Source organism: Cibotium barometz, chromosome 8 (genome assembly GCF_041138505.1).
Source record: "Cibotium barometz isolate CiBa-2024 chromosome 8, ASM4113850v1, whole genome shotgun sequence".
Classification (NCBI taxonomy): Eukaryota; Viridiplantae; Streptophyta; class Polypodiopsida; order Cyatheales; family Cibotiaceae; genus Cibotium; species Cibotium barometz.
In genome coordinates, this window is record NC_141053.1 from 50,931,840 (window position 1) to 50,952,959 (window position 21,120).

A 21,120-nucleotide genomic window follows, 5' to 3' on the forward strand; every position below is an offset into this window, starting at 1 on the left:
TTGAGGCTAGCTGACATTGGAAGTTTGTAGAGGAGCCTTGAGGATAATTTTCTGTCTAGGGACAAGTCTCAAGCTTTCGAAGGTAGAATCAGATAGTTCTATGTCAACTGGGAGTTATTTTGGTCAACTAGATGTCATGTGAGGTCAAAAGAGGCTCATAGGTGGAAGATCAAAGCTTTTGGAGGTCTGAGCTAACTTGAACTGAGAGGACAGCATGAGGAGGTAGCTGGATGAGATAGAGAGGTTGGGAGGGTGTTAAGGTGTCCCCTTGAGTCAAAGGGTTGGGAACAGCTGAGTAGATTGGTGCCCTTGGAGCTAGGATTCTAGTGTCCCTCAGTTTTGATCCCATTGTGTCTTCTTCTTGTGTGCCTATTGGTGGTGTAGTAGAGGGCCATCACCCAGCCACCACACATGTTTTGGTGCCCCCACTGAGGATCAAAAAGCTCTTATTAAAGGCTGGGATCAACAAGTTGGAATCCATTCGCTGATCAACTCAAGACCAATGGCTTGTTTTAGATATGATGTGTTCAGAGGTGAGAAAAGTGAGGATGTCACCCAGTTTCTGAGGAGTGTTGAGCTGGGTGCTCTAAAGAACAATAGGGAGAATGATTCCTACAAGCTAAAGATGGTGAGCCCATTGCTAGAGGATGCAGCCATGGATTGGTTTGAATATGAGGCTATAGACATTGAAAGAGGAAGCTAGTTTGGATAGAGAGAAGCCGTGAAGAGGAAATATGGGAGAGTCGACAATCCTAAGGACTTGCGAAAAGAGTTGGGTAGGCTGACCCAAAGACAAGATGGAGTGTTAGATTTTGTGGAAAGATTTGAAGCTGCATGGAGGAGAATGTTGAAGACCTTGGGAGAGAACTAGGTACCTCCTGACTTTTTGAAGAAGGAGAAATTTATTGAATTGCTGTGACTGAGAGGATCATAGAGAAAGTGGAGGTGAAAGACCCACTCACTTTTGTTGAAGAAATAAAGACTATTATGTATCATGAAAAGAAGATGAGGTGGAGGGCTGGTATGTGTATGCCACCCTCTAGGCCAAGTAAAGTGGCCATGTTTGATTTGTTTGATGTAAGTAATTCTAAGGGAAGTTTTTAGGTTGAAGATTACTGTGTGAGTGTTGTGTCAGAAACTACACCGACAGCGGAATAATGTGCTTGCAAAGCTAAAGAGAATGTAGTTTGCATGTCTGTGGACTTAGAGGAGATAGTAGATGCTGACAAAGTGGTGGAAGATTTCTCAGATGTTGGTGAGACTATTATGGAAGGGAAGGTGATCCCTAGTGTGTTAAAGGTGCCATAGGTACCTGAATTTAGGTTTGCTTCATTAGAGGATGCCGGGCTGGAGGTTGCAGGTTTGATTGATGATGTAGTGGATTATGATGCAGGGAGTCTATCAGAGTTGCCATTATATGTTGGTTCAGGAGATGATGATGCTAGCATGCTTTGGGCAGTCTTATGTGCTTGAAAGTATGAATAGTGGCGTGGATAAGGATGCTTGGTCAGATGATGCCTTGGAGGGTTTTTTTTTTTGTTTGAAGAATCGGTGGATCTAGGGATGGTGAGCAGGTTGATACTTGTGTGTGAATGATGAAGAGTGTGTTGATGATGATGAGCTACTGTGGATGCTGTGAGAAAACTGTGGGATAAGAAAGTTGATGCTTTGGCAAGGAGACACAGCAAGTTGCTGATTTGGGCTTTTTGCTTGATGAAGTTCAGTCAGGATAGTTTGGTTGGGACATTTTAGCTATCATTCATCAAAGTGGACATAGAGAGGACATAGACTAGTCCCCTTGAGCCCTCAGGCACGAAAATGGCTCATTACAAGAGCCATTTTCTACACCTCTCACTAGATGATTTTAGCACCCGCCCGGCGTACATGGATGTACACCTATCACATGGGATACATTGTGCCATTGGACAGATCCGGACCTCATCACACCAGCCTGCGGATTGAGACAGGGCGATATGTGCATCAGATATATGTTTCATGGTTTGGGATTTTTTGCCCTATGGGACTAGATTAAGCAGTATCTAATAAAAAAATTCTACATCGGCCGCTTTATAGTTGCAAGCTTGTTGTTGCAGAGCTAATGAATGCCCTTATGGATTCCTTGGGTTTGAGATAATCTTGGGTGTTTACTATTTACCCTTCCTTGCATTCCATATTCCTCATCTAAATGGTGAAGAACTAGAATTGGAACCTGGTTCCATGGTGAAGAAGCTTTTATAATGGGCTACTTGACATGGTGGGACTTATGTTTACATTATATGTGTTTGTTGTTGTGTTTTTTATGGAATAATACTTGTACCTAATGGTACACTGCTTTGGTTAGCTTGGGATAAAACCACCTTAAGATAAACCACCTTAAGATTGACATAAAATGTTTGAAATAATACTTGTACCTAATGGTACACTGCTTGGGCTGTGGTTAGCTTGGGATAAAACCACCTTAAGATTGACACAAAATGTTTGAAATATGGTGGCATTTGACATGGTTTATCCACATCCTGAGGGAGAAAATCTTGAGGTTTCTAGTCCTGCTTTCATGGTCCCTCATTGAAGTTTCGTCCCCAAAGATAAGGCAATTTCATACCCTTTTTGTGCAGTTCATAGTGCTACTTAGATCCAGGTCGTAAATTTGGGGCTCAGACGACTGTGTGGTGGCATCTGTTTCTAGGGATTTCTCCACTCATGTCTATGTTTAGTTAGATCATCTTGTTTAAAAGCTCCTCATTTACAAAGGAGTCTTTCCTTCTAAGGGGAGCACTCTATTAAGTGTTGGTTGTTGGTTTGCTGGGATTGAAAGTGGATAATATTATACTTAATGTCCCAATAATTGTAAAGGATAATAATATTCCTTGAAAAGCATAGATTGTATGATAAGGAAATCCTTAAAGGACATAAGTAGATATGTCCTTACAATTCTCCAAGACAATTATGATTGGTTAGTACAATATTAGGTATACCTACTATCTAGGCTCACGTATGTTGAAACACATCAATTGAATCACATCTATTGTGACTCATACCTCTAGGCTCATGGCTCATGTGTCCAAACGCATAGCTCACGTGTCAAGGCTCATGACTAACATATCCAAACTCACGTATGTTGACTCACATCATTTTTCTTCAGGACTGTGAGCTCACATCTCCCAAACCTGAGAGCAAATTTGGCATGGTTTTGGAGTTTTTAAAGTTTTGAAAGCTTTTTGGACTTAATACGAGGTGATTAAAGTTTTTAGTCCTTGTTAATGGTGATTTTACAAGTGATTAAGTTTTTAAATTGTTTTTTGTTGATTTTGCATGCTCTACGCTATCGATTTCAACAAAGCACTGAAAATTTATGAAAGGCGTGAACAAAACTTAACTATCTCACTCTAATCCACTCTTGAGGGAGCTTAATGCTTATGTTTTCAGAGTGGATTCTACTCCTAATCACATTTACAAAGCTATTTCTTGATTCAATGCAATGCAATTTAAGCCTTGTGGGTTCCAAAATCATACAAATCACTAAGAAACCAAGGTCCCCCTTCAAAAAACAATATACTAACACATACAAAGCTCCAAACCCATACATTTTTGGAGTGTGATTGCCTAATCAATATTGAGTAATATTGGGTAATACTAATAGCTTGGAATGGATGGAAGAATAGAGCTAAGCCCTACGCTACTCCCCGTCTTGACGGTGCCAAATATGTTCTAGTCAAGTGCTTACCTTAGCTTTGCCAAATCATGTAGCATTGGGTCTTGCCTTCGAGCTATTAAATGTCACTCCTTGATGTGGGTTTGTTCGTTGCATCCTCACTCTATTACATTATAGTGGGACCCCGCCTCCCCAAGTGATAGAGCATGATGGAAGCTTTGGGATACTTTGGGTAAGGTGGCAAGGACATGTACTTCACTTGATGATCCCTGCTCTAGTGAGGAATTCAAGCAAGCACTCCATGCATTACCTCAGGTGTCCAAGGGATGATGCCCTTTCACCCTCCTTTTTCGAGAAATCTTAGAATAACTTTGGAGAACATGACAGTATGACCCTTTAGGAGATGTGGAACACATAGAGTATGCATTCATCTCTTATTGAGAATCTCATTCACCAACCTATGCTTTTTGAGTTCCTCAAAGACTTTGGTCAAATGCTCCCGATGCTAAGGCAGTAAGCATGGTTGCATCTAGTATTCTACTATGTTACTCATGATATGCAAAATGGGCTCCTTCAAGGAAGAAGCATCTTTGATAATATCTTCTTTTTTTGGGAGGCGGTTGAATGGGCTAAGCAAAGCAACCAACCCCTAGCCATCTTAGTGCTAGACCTTGATAATGCACATGATAGAGTTGATTAGAATTGCCTTGAAGGAGCCCTGATTTTGTCAAGACTGGATCAGAGGTGTTTATGCTTATATCCGGATGCTCACAATATTGTACTCGCATATGGTGGTAGAGATGTTCTAGCCCCTAGCCATCTTCTTGCTAGACTCTGAGAATGCATATGATAGAGTATCTTGAAGGAGCCGTTAGATGCAAGGAAGTTTCTCAATGGGATTTTTTCAAGACTAGATTAGAAGTGTTTATGCTCGTAGTATCTAGATGCTCACAATAGTGTGCTCGCATATGGTGGTAGAGGTGATCACTTCCAGATCTCTTGCTATGCTTGTTATCAAGTCTATAAGTATATTTCTCTACTCCATTGGTGGAATATTTGAGTCTGCCTTTGTGCATTGAGGACAAGATTTTGGACTCTAAGCGTACTAAAGATATTGCTATGGTCCTCGTTTCCTCACACACATGTTTATGTTCATCAATCTCTCACACAAATGTTATTTTTGGATTGCATTTTTGGATCACATTGGAGGAGTTTTGCCTAAATGTAGGAGCTCTCATTAATTGGCATAAGGTCTTTGGATTAATGACTCGCAAAGAGTCAATTGGGATGCAAAGCTCAGATCTGCTTGGATTGACAGAGAGGTTTGTACTACCAAATATTTGGGGTGTCAAGTTGGGGTTGATATATGGCTTGCACATTAGTTTCACCAAATACCCATTATGAGCATATAAGGAAGAAACTTCTTTATTGGTGTTCTACAAGATTTGGGGTGTCGAGTTGGGGTTGAAGCACATCAGTTTCACCAATACCCATTATGAGCATATAAGGAAGAAACTTCTTCATCGGAGTTCTGCTAGTATCTAGATCCATTATGAGCATATAAGGAAGAAACTTCTTCATTGGAGTCCTACAAGATTGGATCTAGTCTCTGGAGCCTTGGCCATCAAGACCCGCTCCCCCGCACCCCCCAAGTTGCCTAGCTCCCCTTTCAAATGTGGGGATGCTTGTCAAGGCTCTTGTCAAGTGAAAGTTCAAGATGGATGCATGGCACAAAGATGTCTTAGTTGCATGCAATATATGAAGGTATGAGCTACTACTAACTATAGAGATGGTCCGTAACTTTCTTTAGTCAAGTTTGGATGGTACACTTGTTGGAGATTGATGAGATGTCATATGCTCAGGGAAGCACTGGCATATTGACTCCCTCCTAATACTTTGACCCATGGGTCTTGGTGTTTATGGTCGTATGGTGGATGTTTTATCAAATATCTTCATTGGGATCCTACCAAATAAGTGGGAGTGGATTGATGCATTGAACCTTTTTTTAGCTACATTGTTGGTGATTGCCACGGTCCTTCTACTTGGACAAGTTCAGAGGACTCCTACACTCAGGCCACACTAGAAGACTTGTGACATTACCATATTGATTCAAAAGATATTTTAGCACAAACATTAACACTCATACAAGAGAAGCCAGATGTCCCAGTCTTTTGGTTATTTTTACATGGTGGCCTTCCCATTAATCAATGGAGGGATATTTTTAATGCAAACCCCTCTTGGCCCAAATGCCTGACAATTTATGAGGCAATACAACATTACATATGGGGATATAGAGCTACTCAAAGGATTTGGGGCTCTATAGCTCAACCTATGTGAGTAGATTGAGGAGACTTATCTTACTCCGAGTGCTATTGCTTTTGGCACATTTAGTCTAGTCCACATGTTTTTTCGAGAACAAGGATTTCAACAGCACCATAATGATATGGGAATTCTATTTCAACCGAAAAATATAGATGCCCAAGAGGTGGTCAATGAGGTTATGTCTCACAACCAACCCTTTGCATTCTAGGTTCATGAGCAAATTCAGACCTATGTGGAGATTGTTGATATGATGAGTCGGACTCATGAACTTATGCAACTAGACTCCTTGCAGCATACGATAATTAGCATATTAGTATTGATTTGCTAAGGTGTTTCCCAACATTGCATGCTACTAGATATTCCTAGGATTGATACTCCTTGGGAGATCATTGCCAAAATCACAGCTTAGTAAATTTGGAGGCCAAATGCATAGAGGTTTTGGAGGACATTTAAATATACAACACTCTCAGTGCATTTGTTCTATATGGGGAGATATTATTCACACTCTTATGGGGCTACATGGCCTCGTATACAAGGACTATCCAAATCTAAGCAAGCGAAAGCACATTGTTTTCATGGAGGAGGGGAATCTAGGATGATGATTTTTTGTTCTGGCTTCTAGCCATGATTTTGTATGGACTCTTCATACTTAATATAAGTCTCTTTCATTTAACAAAAATCTCTAAGTCAACCATCAAAATATGACTAACAATACACCTCCTTCAAATGTCGAGTCTCTATGTAGACCTAATTAAAAAATTAGCTCCCATGCACTTAGATTTGTGCACTTAGATGATAACATACCTTTTTTTCTCAATGACAACTCTAGGTCACATGCTTGAAGAAGCTTGATATATTACAAAGTTGGACCAAAAAAATCTATCATAGTGTACCACTACATATCCTGATTTATTTGTTTCCTCCATCATTCGAATAATAATGATATGTATAAGCTTTTTTCACCTTAAATATTATATATATATTTGTGTGATAGGTTGTAATTTCACATGTTAGAGCTACTCTACGAGTCAACAAGTAATAACAAACATCACCATGTTGTCAGATCCATGTTTGCATGGAACGGCCTGACCATTCCACACAAATTCAAGGTTCAATCTTGACTTTCTTAGATAAATCTCATGTACAAACCATCACCAACTCGATCAATGCGTCACAAAGGGTCTGACCTTCTACTTTATGTTCACTAGTTATTGCATTGTTCACTTATAAAAGGATCCACCATCCTACCTTTTACTACAGACAAGAGGTGTAAGAAAGTAGCAAATCAGTATATTTTGAGAGAGAATGGATCCAATACGAGAATACCTGCAAGAGGTGCAAAGGGTTGAAGGAGCTAATCGTACAATACAAAGGGTCTTTGACCTTGTACTTCACATTCACTTGTTATTTCATTGTTCGCTTTATAAAGGATCCACCAACCTACCTTTTACTACAGGCAAAAGGGGTAAGAATGTAACAAATCACTTGAAGAGTGAATGGCTCCAATACGAGAATCCCTGCAAGTCACCCGGTGCAAAGAGTTGAAGGAGCTAATCATACATTACCTGTAAAGATTGCTTGCATTGTGGATCAGACCACTATTTTCTTTTGGTAGAGCTTGAAGACACTCTAAACGTGTGAGACTGTAAGATATCCCAATTCCCCCTCTCTACATTCCAGGTCTAGCAGAAGCTACGAGCTAACAGAGTGCTCTGCTAGCTTTCTAACAACTATGCTGCGCGTTGATATGCATGGGCATAAAAGGTGCAAGAGCCTCCCTCTAATAGCAATAGCATACTTGCATGCACTGCAAACAAACCATGTTCATGAAGCGAACACGGACAAGAGAGATGCCCAATTCAAGGAAGATGATCCGATAAGAAAGGCATTTGACATGACACACTCCTGCAGCCCAAATCTAACAGTGCTGGGGTGGTGGTTGCACTTACTGTTGCATTCCCTTTTTCTGTCACAAATTGATCTTGAACACCATAGGTCTTATGACATTGGGATATCATGTTTGTCCTATTTGCTGGTTTTGAAGAGTAATGACCATTCAGCTAATTGACTCATTACTCTTCAAAACCAACAAATAGGACATCTTAATCAAAATATCGACCCTACCTTTTTAAGTAATTACTTATGGTATGATCAGATGAAACTCAGGGTTGCATGGCTCTGTAACATCATACTTACATGCATTGTCAACCGGTGGGACCAAGGAGGTACTAATCTCACCAAGTCTGACATAACCATCAATATACAGTGCTCGAACATCAGACAGCAATCACGTTCATGTAATGCTTTTTCACCGGAGTCCTGACTAGAGGACTAGAAACTGTCGTTTATGGCAAGCAAACAAAACCAATCACGATGGTCATTAAAGAGTATTGTTACTGAGCTGGCTGGCTGGCTGATTCTACTGGAGCATTTGTGCTATTGCAGCATCAAATGACAGTAAATGAGTTTTACATTTCGCTTTCTCATCCCTCTCTGGCCAGTATCGAGAAGCTGCTTGAGAGTTCCACGTTTTCCGACATTTGGTTCACCGGACTACATGATGTCTGGACACAGTTTCCAATCATGCTGTTCACGAGAGTCCCAGTATTTTCCATTATAGATCCAGGTTGGCTCTGCAACACCACCATCTACTATAGTCTTGACCTGTGTCACACCAGCAACTCTCTGTACAACAAACTCATCAGAGAATGCATTTGCAGATCTAAACAGACTTTTATGACCCTAATCAGATAGGGATGTGTTCACTTACTGGCTGAAACCACATGCATTTCCACTCCTGTCCTTGCTCTTTCCGTCTCTTGCACGCCTCGCGTTGTTTCTCTTCAAGGCGGAGCTTCTCTGCTGTAGCCTTTTCGAAATCCCCATCCTCCTGAGTCCACACAATGCTTATTACTACTTGGCATGGTGAGTTAGCAATCAGCTACTTCCATGGATACCACTTACATCATCGCCCACAACATGTCATCTAGCTAGCTCAGTCCAGGACAGACTCATGACCAATTCTACTTCTCAAATTAAAAAGAATTGTAGCTTAGTCAAGCAACTTACAAAGCTTCAGAGCTCAAAGAGCACTCCCATTGTTGAAAAACATTATTGCAGCCAGGGCACATAGGGAAAATACATACCAAAGCACGCTGGTCTGGTCTAAAGCGTGAGTCAGTGGGAGGTAAGGCGTCCCTCAGCTTCGGTGTCAACTCTGTTGGAAGCATGAAAACAATGGTAAGCGTTAATTACACAAAAAAAAAAAACCCAAATAACCTTAATCCTCTTCCCACATGAGTTGCAACTTGCAATACCCAAATCTTAAACCCACGCAATTCATGAATCACTGGACTTGCAGCTTACCATTAAGGCCAATGGTAAACCGGGAAAAACAGTACTGTTGCTCATAGTCCTCCGGAGGATCTGGGCATCTCCAAATGCATTTTGTCTCCCCATATGCATCCTTCCCAATCCAAGACGGCTCCGGAGATATACATATCTCCTTCATGTAATTGCCATGGATGGAACACTGTGGAACCCCTTGTCTATCGAAAATCTGCAAATAGAATTTCAAAATTTGCCTAGAAATTCATATCCCCAGCCTACTAAAATAAGAGCTCTATTAAAAAAATAGGAATAAAAAATGATTTTTTCACCTTTCCACTAAGACGGCCCTGCTCCCTGCTGGTGGCTTTGTGGATTCGAATGCGGCTAGTCTCCCCCGTTGAATTATTTCTAATTGTAAGTTCTCCATAATTGTCAATCCATAACTTCCCCACAACAACATTATGGATACATGTGTTTATTTTGCTCCATGTGAAGTGATCCCCAAACCTTGGTATGTGCAAATGCACAACACCAGCTGGAACAACCTATGCACAGAGAAGAGAATGTGCTTCTCATTGATGCAAACTCGCAGTTTCAATAATTCACGAAATTTTTCCTCTCTCTCTCTCTCTCTCTCTCTCTCTCTCTCTCTCTCTCAGGGCGTTCATCACTCGCCTTCTCTCTGTTTTGCAGACGCAAGCATTACAGAAATGACATCCTCACCACCCGAAACACGGAACAGTAAGCAACAAGGGGAAAGGGGCCCTGCACAACCTCAAATCATTCAGTAATACAGCGAAATCTTCCCTCAATAAAAGATAAAGGGATGTATAAGCTTACTCAAAGACATTGTGTATCAACAGGAAAATAATTTGCACAGCTGCAGAAACAGATAGAAGAGGGCCATTCAGCTCTCAAGGCTGCAGAAAGAGATAGAAGAGGGCCATTCAGCCCTCAAGGCTAAATTCCAAGCCCAATGGAAACGAGAAATCTCCCAATGCAAGAAAGATTTAAGGATTTTGTCAGAGAGAAGGTTTTGGCATGAGACATTGACCTTGTTTATGTCAGCACACAGGATCAGGTCGCTGACATCTTCACCAAAGCGTTGGGTATAGAGAAGCTCCGCAGATTCAGGGCTTCGCTTGGTGTACATGAGATGGAGTTGAGCTGGAGGGGGAGTGTTGAGATATCGAGCTCATCTATTGAGGCGGTGGACACTGATGACCCACGTGGGGGATAGGCCCCACACTTACACCACTGGCATGGTTGGTGAGATCATGGGTGATATACGGCCAGTGGGATGACAGGCTGTGTGACAGCCATTCTAGAGACTGGCATAGTTATAGCGCCAGCTCATTTAGTTGGGTTCACACTATAGAGAACCCTAGTATGTATTTGGTTGAGTACCTTTTCATATGTGTGTACTCTTATCTTCGTATATGGTGTGTTGAGTGTTGAGTGAAGAAGAAGAAGATTTTCAGCCTCTCACATTGTGTGTTCTCTTTTAGGGTTTTGTGAGTGTGTGTGTGCTTGCAAGAGCTCAAGCTCTCTTCTCCCCTGCATCTTTTCAAAAAGATCATGAGGATCTACACACGGAACATTACGGACACCACATATTGGCTCCCATTCTTGCAAATCTTTTTAACAAACTACTGAAGGCTTCCCCTCTCTTGGACCACCAACACCTATCCACAAAGCAAAAGATCCATAGACCCAGGTAACTATAGGACTTTCATGATTGGCCACATAATGGCCAAAATTGATGGAGCAGTACGCCCTTGGTGTAGACATCACTAATCAGTCCCCTACCATAAGGTGTGAGTCCACATGGCCTTGGAATATGGGCACTACGATCTGGGCCAATGGTGATAGACTGAAAGGTGAGAGTGGGCAGCCGTGGTGCTTAACCCCAATAGTGCTTTATATGTCCTCCGAAAGTCCACCGGGTGCATGTACTCGGCTATGTACTTCCTCATATAGTGCCATCACACCCCATACCATATCATGTGAGAATTGAAGCTTCAGTAGGCATCCTGTCAAACGAGCATTGGGGACAAAGTCAAAGGCTTTGCGGCCAATGTCCGGAGTCAAAGGCTTTGCAGAACTCCACGAAGCAACAATACACGTCTCTTTCGTGACTTAGCCTCCTCTATGACAGCCTGTAAAGTAAAGATATGGTCTATATGGGAAAAGTTTCTCCTGAAGCCTACATGGCCTGATGCTTTGTTTCTAATCCTATGCCATAGAGCTCTCACCATGTCCTCTAGTAGGCTAGATATGAGAGGCTGGTATTTTGCTCCAATAGCCTAACTGGAATCACTGAAAGCATGCAACTGAATACCACCCCCCTTAGCATAGAGCAGGCCAAGGGACTGAGTGCCCTGTATGTATTTGAGTACTCGCTTGGCAACCTGCCAATGCTTACTTCTGAGACTACGCATAAACCTGCTGAACTGGGAGAACCCAAACTGAATGTTTGGCCTCGTATTACATAGATAGATGAGGCATCCAACAACCTGTTGATAAAGCAATGCATCAAACAGTTCACTTGTATCCTGGAGACTAAGCCTAGCACCTCTCTCTATTGGTGTAGCAACAGACCAAACCATGTAAGCAACCGCTGTATGTAATTTAATTGTAACACCACAATACCATCATCACACTGCATAAACTCTATGCCCAAACAATAATGCAATGAGCCCAAATCTATCGTCTCAAATGAAACATGTAAGTCAGCCTAAAAAGCTGCTCAACAAAATATTGCGCCAATTTAGTTGCTTTCACTGATCCTTTTGTAGGTTTGGCTCTGATACCAACTACTATAAATTCCTTCCCCAAGATCTTCCCTAAACATAGCTGAAAACAGGGTTAGTGTAAAAACCCCATAGATCTCCTCGTAGAACGCTCCTAGTACGAGACTCAAAACCTGCAAACAAACAAACAAACAAGAAGGGGGTGCAGGCCTGACTCACCTCCCAACCACGACAGCCGTGGGCAAGCCCACAGACTTGGCTGTCCCCACCGAGCCACGAGCAGAGCTAACTAGGTTGACGTACCGACCAATCTCTACCTCGCGACGTCCCATACCGCCACGAAGCTACCCTCGCGGGCCTTGAGACTGCTGCCGGCCTCGACTGCGTAAAGTAGGTGCACGTCTGCACAAGATCCAGGCTCCAGACCATAGAGCTATCACAAAACATGCGAGACTCTACATGACTAATGACTAACCTTGGCCACCCTTTTATAGGCTCTTGGCCGGTCATCGGGCATCCACACTTGGGTGCCCGCTCGTCCATACTTGGGTGTCCGCCCGTTAGTCTATCCCTAACTCAGCTCGCCAATCAGCCTGCTGTTGGAATTAGGGTTGCAGGAATGCACACACAACTTCAAGAAGATGAGGAAGCTTGAGCACAACACTGTAGTGTATTATGAGTGCCAAAAATGAAAGATCACCAACCCTAAAAGATAATGGGCGTATATACAATGCACGGGGGAAAAAACCTCCTAGTGAGGGAAAAAGTGCCCCGGCGGTCCTAAGTGTGTTCACACACATCACTACTATAATATGGTAACAAATCCCCCCTGGAGTGATGCGGTGAACAAGAGCTAGCACTCATGTATAGGGAAGTGTCTAGCTATGTGGACGAATCCACAAAAGGGAGTAAGCCCAAAGCTTTGCGAAAAGCTTCGAACTTTTCACGAGGCAGAGCCTTTGTGAAAAGGTCTGCAAGGTTATCCTGTGTTGGCACATAAGCCAAACTGATCTCTCCTGCAGAGAGTCTCTCCCTGACATAATGGTACTGCACCTCAATGTGCTTCGTACGAGCATGGAACACTGGGTTCCGCGCAACTGCCAATGCGCTCTGACTGTCAGTGAAGATGGTGGTGGCAGATGGCTGCCCAACACCCAAATCAGCCATAAGGTGTCTGAGCCACACACACTCAACCGTAGCTGTGAAAGCTGCCCTGTACTCAGCTTCACAACTAGAAGTGGCCACAGTAGGCTGCTTCTTGCTCAACCATGATATGCATGAGCTTCCAAGCATGAAGCAAAAACCACTCGTGGACACGCGTGTGTCATAACAACCAGCCCAGTCAGAATCTGAAAAAGCATGTAAATCTGGCGGCAATGATCCCCCCTTGGGATAAAACAACCCAAGATGCCGAGTACCACTCAAATAGCGAAAGATACGCTTCACTGCCTGCCAATGCTTAATGCCTGGGCTATGCATAAATCTGCTCACCTGTGAGACTGCAAACTGAATGTCTGGCCTCGTAATGCATACATAAATGAGGCAACCAACAGCTGTCTGATAGAGTGTGACATCAAAGTGATCTCCAGCATCATGAAGACTCAACTTCAAACCTGTCTCCATTGGAGTAGCAATAGGCTTGCAGTCTTCAAGGCCAAATCTCCGCAACAATGTTTCAATATACTTTGTCTGACACAAAGCAATACCTCCATCACACTGCTTAAATTGTATCCCCAAATAATGATGCAAATGCCCCAAATCTGACATCTCAAAAGAGGCATTCAAATCAGCCTTAAAATCAGCAATATGACTCTCATTTGGTCCTGTGAGCAGCATGTCATCGACATAGAGAGCAATGATTAGATGTACACCATCCACACGTTTAACATACAAAGTGCTTTCTGTTGGACTATTCTGAAACCCATGTGCAGTCAAATATGCATGTATTTTTTCATACCAAGCTCGTGGAGCTTGCTTTAAACCATATAAAGCCTTTTTTAACCTGCACACTTTGTTTTCCTGCCCTCTTTGAACAAAACCACGAGGCTGCGATACATACACCTCCTCATGCAAATCTCCATTTAAGAACGCAGTCTTTATGTCCAGCTGATGTACATTCCAACCATTATGAGCTGCTAATGCACAGATGCTACGAACAGTGGTCATACGACATGTGGGAGCAAAAGTCTCATCAAAATCAATGCCCTTCTCTTGAGCATAACCTTTTGCAACAAGCCTAGCCTTATGGCGATCCACTGTGCCATCAGGCTTACGCTTCAATTTGTATACCCACTTAGTGCCAATGGCCTTCTTGCCAGGGGGCAAGTCACATAAAGACCATGTACCATTCTTCATAATAGCATCGTATTCTGCTTGCATAGCAGCCATCCAATTTTCTGAACTTTGTGCCTCATCAAATGAAACAGGCTCACTTTCATCGCACATACTAGAAACAGCCAATGCATAACAATCTGACGCATAAGAGGCACCATGAGAGCCAGAACGAGTGCGACTAGACAAAGGGGCATCCAACTTGCTGTCACGCAAAGTCTGCACCAGCCATCTAGGCATATTCCTAGAGCCCTCAATCTCTTGTCTCTCATCCTCAAGTGCATCATGCACATCTGCATCAGATATAGGCTGATCTGTGCCATCATTTAAAACCTGCATAGGCTGAAAAACTGCCTCATGAGGTATTGCACTTGACTGTGCACCACTGAAAAGAGGCAACAATGTATCATAGACATCACGTGAGCTGATATCTGTCTCCTTAGTACATGAAACCAAGGGCTGAACTGCATCTTCCACAAATACAACATCACGGCTAACCAAAATGCGCTTTGTCTGTGGATGATACAAACGATAGCCTTTGCTCTCAGCACTATATCCAACAAAAATACATTTGACAGCTTTGTCATCCAATTTTCTGCGATGTTGCACAGGCACTAATGCATATGCCAGGCAACCAAAAACACGTAAATGGCCAACAGATGGCTTGCGGCTATGCCAAGCCTCATATGGAGTGACAACCTGTAATGCTTTGGTGGGACACCTGTTTAGTACATAAGTGGCACACATGACAGCCTCAAGCCAAAAACCATGTGGTAGACTTTGACTCTTAACCATACATCTTGCCATTTCCATGAGAGACCTGTTTTTTCTCTCAGCCACACCATTTTGCTGTGGTGTATACGGCACTGTACATTGGTGTTTTATCCCACGCTCAGCCAGAAATGCATTCAATTCTGAAGACATATACTCCCCCCCTCGATCTGAACGGAGGGTGCCCATCTTACTTTCTGACACATTTTCAGCCATAACCAAAAACTGTTTGAAGCACAAAAACACTTCGGACTTTGCCTTCAAAGGATATACCCATGCATGCCTGGTAAAATCATCAATGAAAGTCACGAAGTAAAGGTAGTTTCCAAATGATGGAGTTTGCATGGGACCACAAACATCACTGTGAACAAGCTGCAATCTGCGTTCAGCTCTCACTGATCCATCTTTGGGAAAGGAAGCACGCTGCATTTTACCCAATATGCAGCCCTCACAAACATGCTTGACAGGTGCCTCAAGCTTAGGCAAAGAAGACACCATTTCAGATTTCTGCAGGCGCAGCAAACTTGCAAAATTCAGATGACCAAAACGTGCATGCCACAGTTTTGCATCTGAAATAGCCTGCGTATCCATAATAGCACATGCTGAATCCTCTACACATTTGCCATCCATATTGAGCTTATACAGCCCTCGACATAGTGAACCAGATGCTACAATGATGTCACCACAAGAGAGATCATGAACAGTACATCTGTCATCCACAAATTTTACAACCAAACCTGTTTTGGCAAATGCGGAGACTGACAGCAGATTCTTTTTGATCCCTGGCACATACAATGCATGAAAAAGTGTAAAGGTGTTGCCATTTGCAACATTCAGCACAATCTGTCCAACTCCTTCAACGGGATAAGAGGAGTTATTGGCACAAGTGACAGTATTCCCTGTGGGAGCAGACTCAAGGAAAGTGAATAAACTGCGCTGCGAGGTGATATGCTTAGTGGCACCACTGTCAAAGTACCATACATCTGAATCTACTGCAGACATACATGTGTCATGCAAAGATGGGTCATAACTGCACTGCGCATTGAATGCCCATTCTGTATCTAGCACAACATTAGCAGATTCATTGTTAGAAGGAGAGGCATCTGCAACAACCATACCAGCCTCTTTCTTCTTAGCCTCTTTCGCAGCCAGCTTAGGACACGCTTTGATGACATGATCATTTCCCTTACAGTACTTGCAAAATGTCTTCTGTTTGTCACCCTTCTTCTCATCTTTGTCTTCCTTCTTTGGTTGCGCAGCATTTGCAGATTTCTGCTTACTAGAAGAAAAGCCAGCTTTACCTTTCCCGCTTCTCTGACTAGCAACGAAAGCTTGATCTGCGACACGCATAATATTCCTGTTTTGCCTTGACTGGTCTTCTTGCAGCAAAACAGAAACTAACTCCTCAAATGATAAGGCATTGGGATTGCCTTTCATCATCAAGCGAAGAGTGGAAGCAAAACCCTGATAAGAATCTGGTAGACCATTCAAAACAGTCTGCACAAGTGAACTGTCTGACAGGATTTCATCTGCAGAAATGAGCTGCTCTTTGAAATCCTTGATCTTTGTCAAAAAGCTATCCATAGAATCACCTTCGTTCATATGCTCACTCTCCAACTGTTTTCGGAGATAAGCAACACGAGCCTCATTTCTTGCCTGATACAATGTGGCAAGTACATCCCAAGCATCCTTAGAAGTCCTGCAGGAGCGAATATGTGGGATAATGGTACGTTTGACAGACAGCGCAATCAAGGCATGAGCCTGCGCATCTCTACCATCCCAACGAATCTGCTCTGCTGAAAGTGGTGGTTCTCGAACAGCTGCTACAGCACTTGTGCCTGCACCATCATCAACAGTACCTGTTTCTGATGTGTTTGCAGCATTCCCAGCCACAATAGGACGTGCATCAATACCCTGCACAATGTTCCATAACCCCTTTGCTACCAATACATGTCGCATCATATATGCCCACAATGGATAGTTGGTGCCATCCAACTTATCCTCAGCAGCCAACATGCGGAATACATCATTGTTGTCAGCCATGGCCAATGACTGTACTACTAGATGTAAATGCTGTCTGTAAGAGGTAAACCTGTATAAAATCGACCTGTGCTATGTAGCACAGCCCAAAACAGACGAATGGGCACCTGTCCTGCAGATTTTAATCTTGACAGAAAATCTGCACAGTAGGACGATTTTGCCTGCGCAGTACTTGGAATGCAAAAACGGAGGGCGAAATGACTTCAGATCAAAATTCTGAAACGAACAAGCCCTATGGGCTTTCCCACGGCATATACTAACCTGCAGACGCTCGTGAAACCTCGTTGCAATCGGAGGAGATGAAGCGGCAGGTGCCGGTGATGCTGCCCGGGAGGAGGAAGCCTGCTCTGATACCAATTGTTGGAATTAGGGTTGCAGGAATGCACACACAACTTCAAGAAGATGAGGAAGCTTGAGCACAACACTGTAGTGTATTATGAGTGCCAAAAATGAAAGATCACCAACCCTAAAAGATAATGGGCGTATATACAATGCACGGGGGAAAAAACCTCCTAGTGAGGGAAAAAGTGCCCCGGCGGTCCTAAGTGTGTTCACACACATCACTACTATAATATGGTAACACCTGCTTAGCTCCAAGCTTCCCCAAACCTCAAAGCTAGTCTTGCGTGCGTGTAGCACACGGTAGATACACACTGTGCACATGACAATTAGTACTAAACCAAATCATGAGGTAGCAAGCTAGCTCACTTCCCAACCATGACTGGCATCCACCAATCTCCCCCAAGCCAAAGCCACAGCTCATGCACAATCCCATAAGCACATGTCTAACTCCGACGTCCCATACCACCAAAGCTGAAGGCCTTCGACACGCCAACCTACGTACTCGCCGTGTGCACGGCGTGAGCACAGTGTCTAATCCCTTTACAAAATGATTAGTGCTTAACTCATTATAGACACTCCCAAAACATAGTGAACAGAATGTAGTGTGATTTGGAGTGAATAGATGAAGCATCAAATCAAGAGGAAAATTAGATTTAGAGTGATAGAACCTTGTAGCAGAACCCTAATGGCATGAATGAACCCCCAATTGCATAGAAATGCTGAGATTAAGCCCAATTAATCTCTGATTAGTGGAGATATTTTACTGTTTACTGTGCAGAAACAGAGCATTAGTGGAGGATGATTATGATAAAGTCATGCTTTCTCATTGCCAAAATGCTTCAAGGCTGCCATAGAGCTATGAGTCTAGATGATTGTGAAACCAATAATCACAGAATTAGAGAAAGTATCAAGTGATTAATTCTGTTTTTTACCAGACTGCCTTTCTGAGACGTGTCCAGGCCTGAATCTGATAGTAGAAGGCCTCCATTGCAAAAATTGACAACACCAGCGTTTGGGAGGGCTCGAAAACCTCTGTATCTTAGAGGAATTAGTCGGGGATGCAGCGACAAAGGCGAAATCTGGATTTTTCTCAGAAAAAAAGGCGCCGACTGCACGCGAAAATTCTGGCATTGGGCAAGCTTGTTGGAGAGGGTTTTCTGGTGCAGCCTGGGCGTATCAACCTGGCTTTAAGATGGTGAAGCTGGCTCACTCAATGGTGTTGTGTGGGAGGTGATTTCCACACTCCAATGAGCAGTTGTCTCTAGGAGGAGCATAAAAGAGCGTAATACTTAATTTTGAGATTAAGCAAGAGATTTAATTGGTAATGATACTGATGATAAGAGTAACTAGGCTCTAATACCACATGTTGGAAATCATGGAGGCTCATATGTGACAAGGAAACTCATGATTAATCATAATGATGAAAGGTATTAGTCCTAAACCTAGATGATTAAGTTAATCACACACAATAGCAAAAAGCTTAGCATAAGTTGCACATAATCACATCGTCATAGAGCGAGGGCTATCACGTATCATTCACGAGAGAAAGCCTCTTAAATAAGCTGAGTACAAACTATCAGATGTGTCATGTTACATGTATGATGTCAGCTAGCTCCTCAATCAACTCCTACATTCCCTCTAGTGATTCCCCTAGAATCTCTCAACAAAAGTCAACAAGGGTGGATTCATAAATGCTTGGAGGTAGGCGCTTGATTCTAGATGAATGTGAGCTCTTTTACATGAGTAAAGCCATGATGGTAAGTCCCCTAAATAACCTTAGCCCATTGGCATGGATCTTGGGTGTATTTTCCACGGAGGCAAGTTCCTTAAAAAGAGGATAGCGATTTAGGAACGAACGATCTGCTGAACTGAGTGCTTGCGCTGCTGCCGTCTTCTGCTGAACTCGCCTCCTGATTTGTCTTTGCTGCCCCTTGTTCTCACACCTTTGCCCATTGTGCTTCTGCAGCCCCCCTTCTGTTTCCGCCCTTGCCTCTGCTCCCGCTGCCCCCCCTCTTCTCCCACTTCAGCTCCATCTGCTCCCGCTCCACCCCCTTTTTCTGCTTCCTCCCCTGCTTCTGCTCCTGCTGCCCCCCCTTCTTCTCCGGCCTCTGCCGCTTCTGCTCCCGCTGCCCTCCACTCTTCTCCTGTTTTTTCCTTTGCCATCTCTGTCCCTCCTGCTCCCTCTGCCCCCCGCCTGCATTCGCCCTGCTGCTCCCGCTTGCTTCCGCCCCCGCCACTTCCTCTTCCTTGCTCTCAGCGGCCTCTTCCCCTCCCCCGCCTCTTTCATTCAGCAGCAATCTTTTATTTAGATTCAAGTCGGTCACCCACTATCGATTGGCTCTATGGCTTCTGCCACAGCCAATCTTTCGTCCACCCCACCAGCGGGAGAATCATTAATTTTTTGCAAGACGAGCTCGCCTCTCTTCAGAACGATATTGACATTGAGGTCCAGACCACCCTTGTTGCGAGAGTTTATGCTTCCCATCCCTCTCGTTCGCAAGCTCGTGAATGGATTCTAGCAACTCTCCCTTCAGAGCTGATTGTGCACTTCTAGGACACTCGTTTGCTTGGTCGAGGCTTCTTCCAGGTGGACTTTCATCCTCCAGAAGCTACTTCTCAGGTTTTGGCTGGCAGCCCCTTCCCTCTTGGCCCCAGGAAGACTTTCTTTTTTCAGTACCAGGTGGGCTTTGATCCAGCTTTGATCCAGTGGCGGAGGATCACCGCCTTACCCCGGTCTCACTGCGGCTCCCTGCTCTTCCTCGGAAATATTGGGAGCTTTTAGCTTCCATAGGGGCATCCTTTGGCCAGGTTCTAGAGGTACCGGCCCTTCGCGGCTCTCCCGCCTCGGCATCCGTAGTTGTTACCGCCACTTCTGATGGTGTACCCTAGGTCCTTGTGCTTGTTCTTGATCCACTGATTTTGACAACCATATTATGCTTCAGAGACCTGACAGCTCTCATTTCCGCCAGAGGATGGACATTGCAGGAAGACCTGACCAATGTCGGATTTGTCATCCATAGGGCCACATTGCTAGAGATTGTCCCAGATCGAGGAGCCATGCTAGGAAGCGGCGTCATCCCACCCATCAGATGCCTTCTACAGTTGCCCAGACTCCAGTTGATCCTATGCCACAGCAAACCACACAACGTTGGGACCCCCGTACCTGCCCCTTCACCCACACCCCTAGTGGAGCACCCCAACCCTTATGCAGCTCTTGCCTCACAAGATGTTGATCCTTCTTTGGAGGATGAGGCTCTGCAAGCACAAGATTTGGATCCCTCACAAGAGCATGCTGCATTACAGTTACAATATGATTGTACCCTTGAGGATGATGTTGCGCAATTGCATTGTCATGGTACCTCTCCAGTTTTGAGGACTAGCCTTGGCTTTTCCCCGGAGTGGGAAGGAGAGGTAAGGTTTACATCGTCAAATTTTCCCTCCCTTACCTATGCGAGACGTACTTCCGTCTCTAAAGGGGGTCCTTCCTCGACCACGAGATCAGGTCGTTCCTAGTTCTTATGAGGATTGTCTCTTGGAACATTCAGGGTCTTGGGGGCTTTTTTCCGAGTCGGCAGAAAC

At 43.8% G+C, this 21,120-nt stretch overlaps 1 protein-coding gene across 7 annotated transcripts in view; it reads right to left on the reverse strand.

Moving 5' to 3' along the window:
- Positions 1–8,120: 8,120 nt before the first annotated feature.
- Positions 8,121–21,120, reverse strand: part of LOC147636377 (oxysterol-binding protein homolog 1-like) — a 73,746-nt gene continuing 60,746 nt past the window's right edge. For all 7 annotated transcript variants that reach the window (XM_086801807.1, XM_086801812.1, XM_086801811.1 and 4 more), the window contains 5 exons: positions 9,634–9,849; positions 9,341–9,533; positions 9,121–9,191; positions 8,745–8,864; positions 8,121–8,659 (listed from right to left, as the gene is read on the reverse strand). In XM_086801807.1, the coding sequence (XP_086657933.1) occupies positions 8,528–8,659; positions 8,745–8,864; positions 9,121–9,191; positions 9,341–9,533; positions 9,634–9,849 (732 nt within the window). In that variant the 3' untranslated portion in view covers positions 8,121–8,527. The remainder of the gene's footprint in view (positions 8,660–8,744; positions 8,865–9,120; positions 9,192–9,340; positions 9,534–9,633; positions 9,850–21,120) is intronic.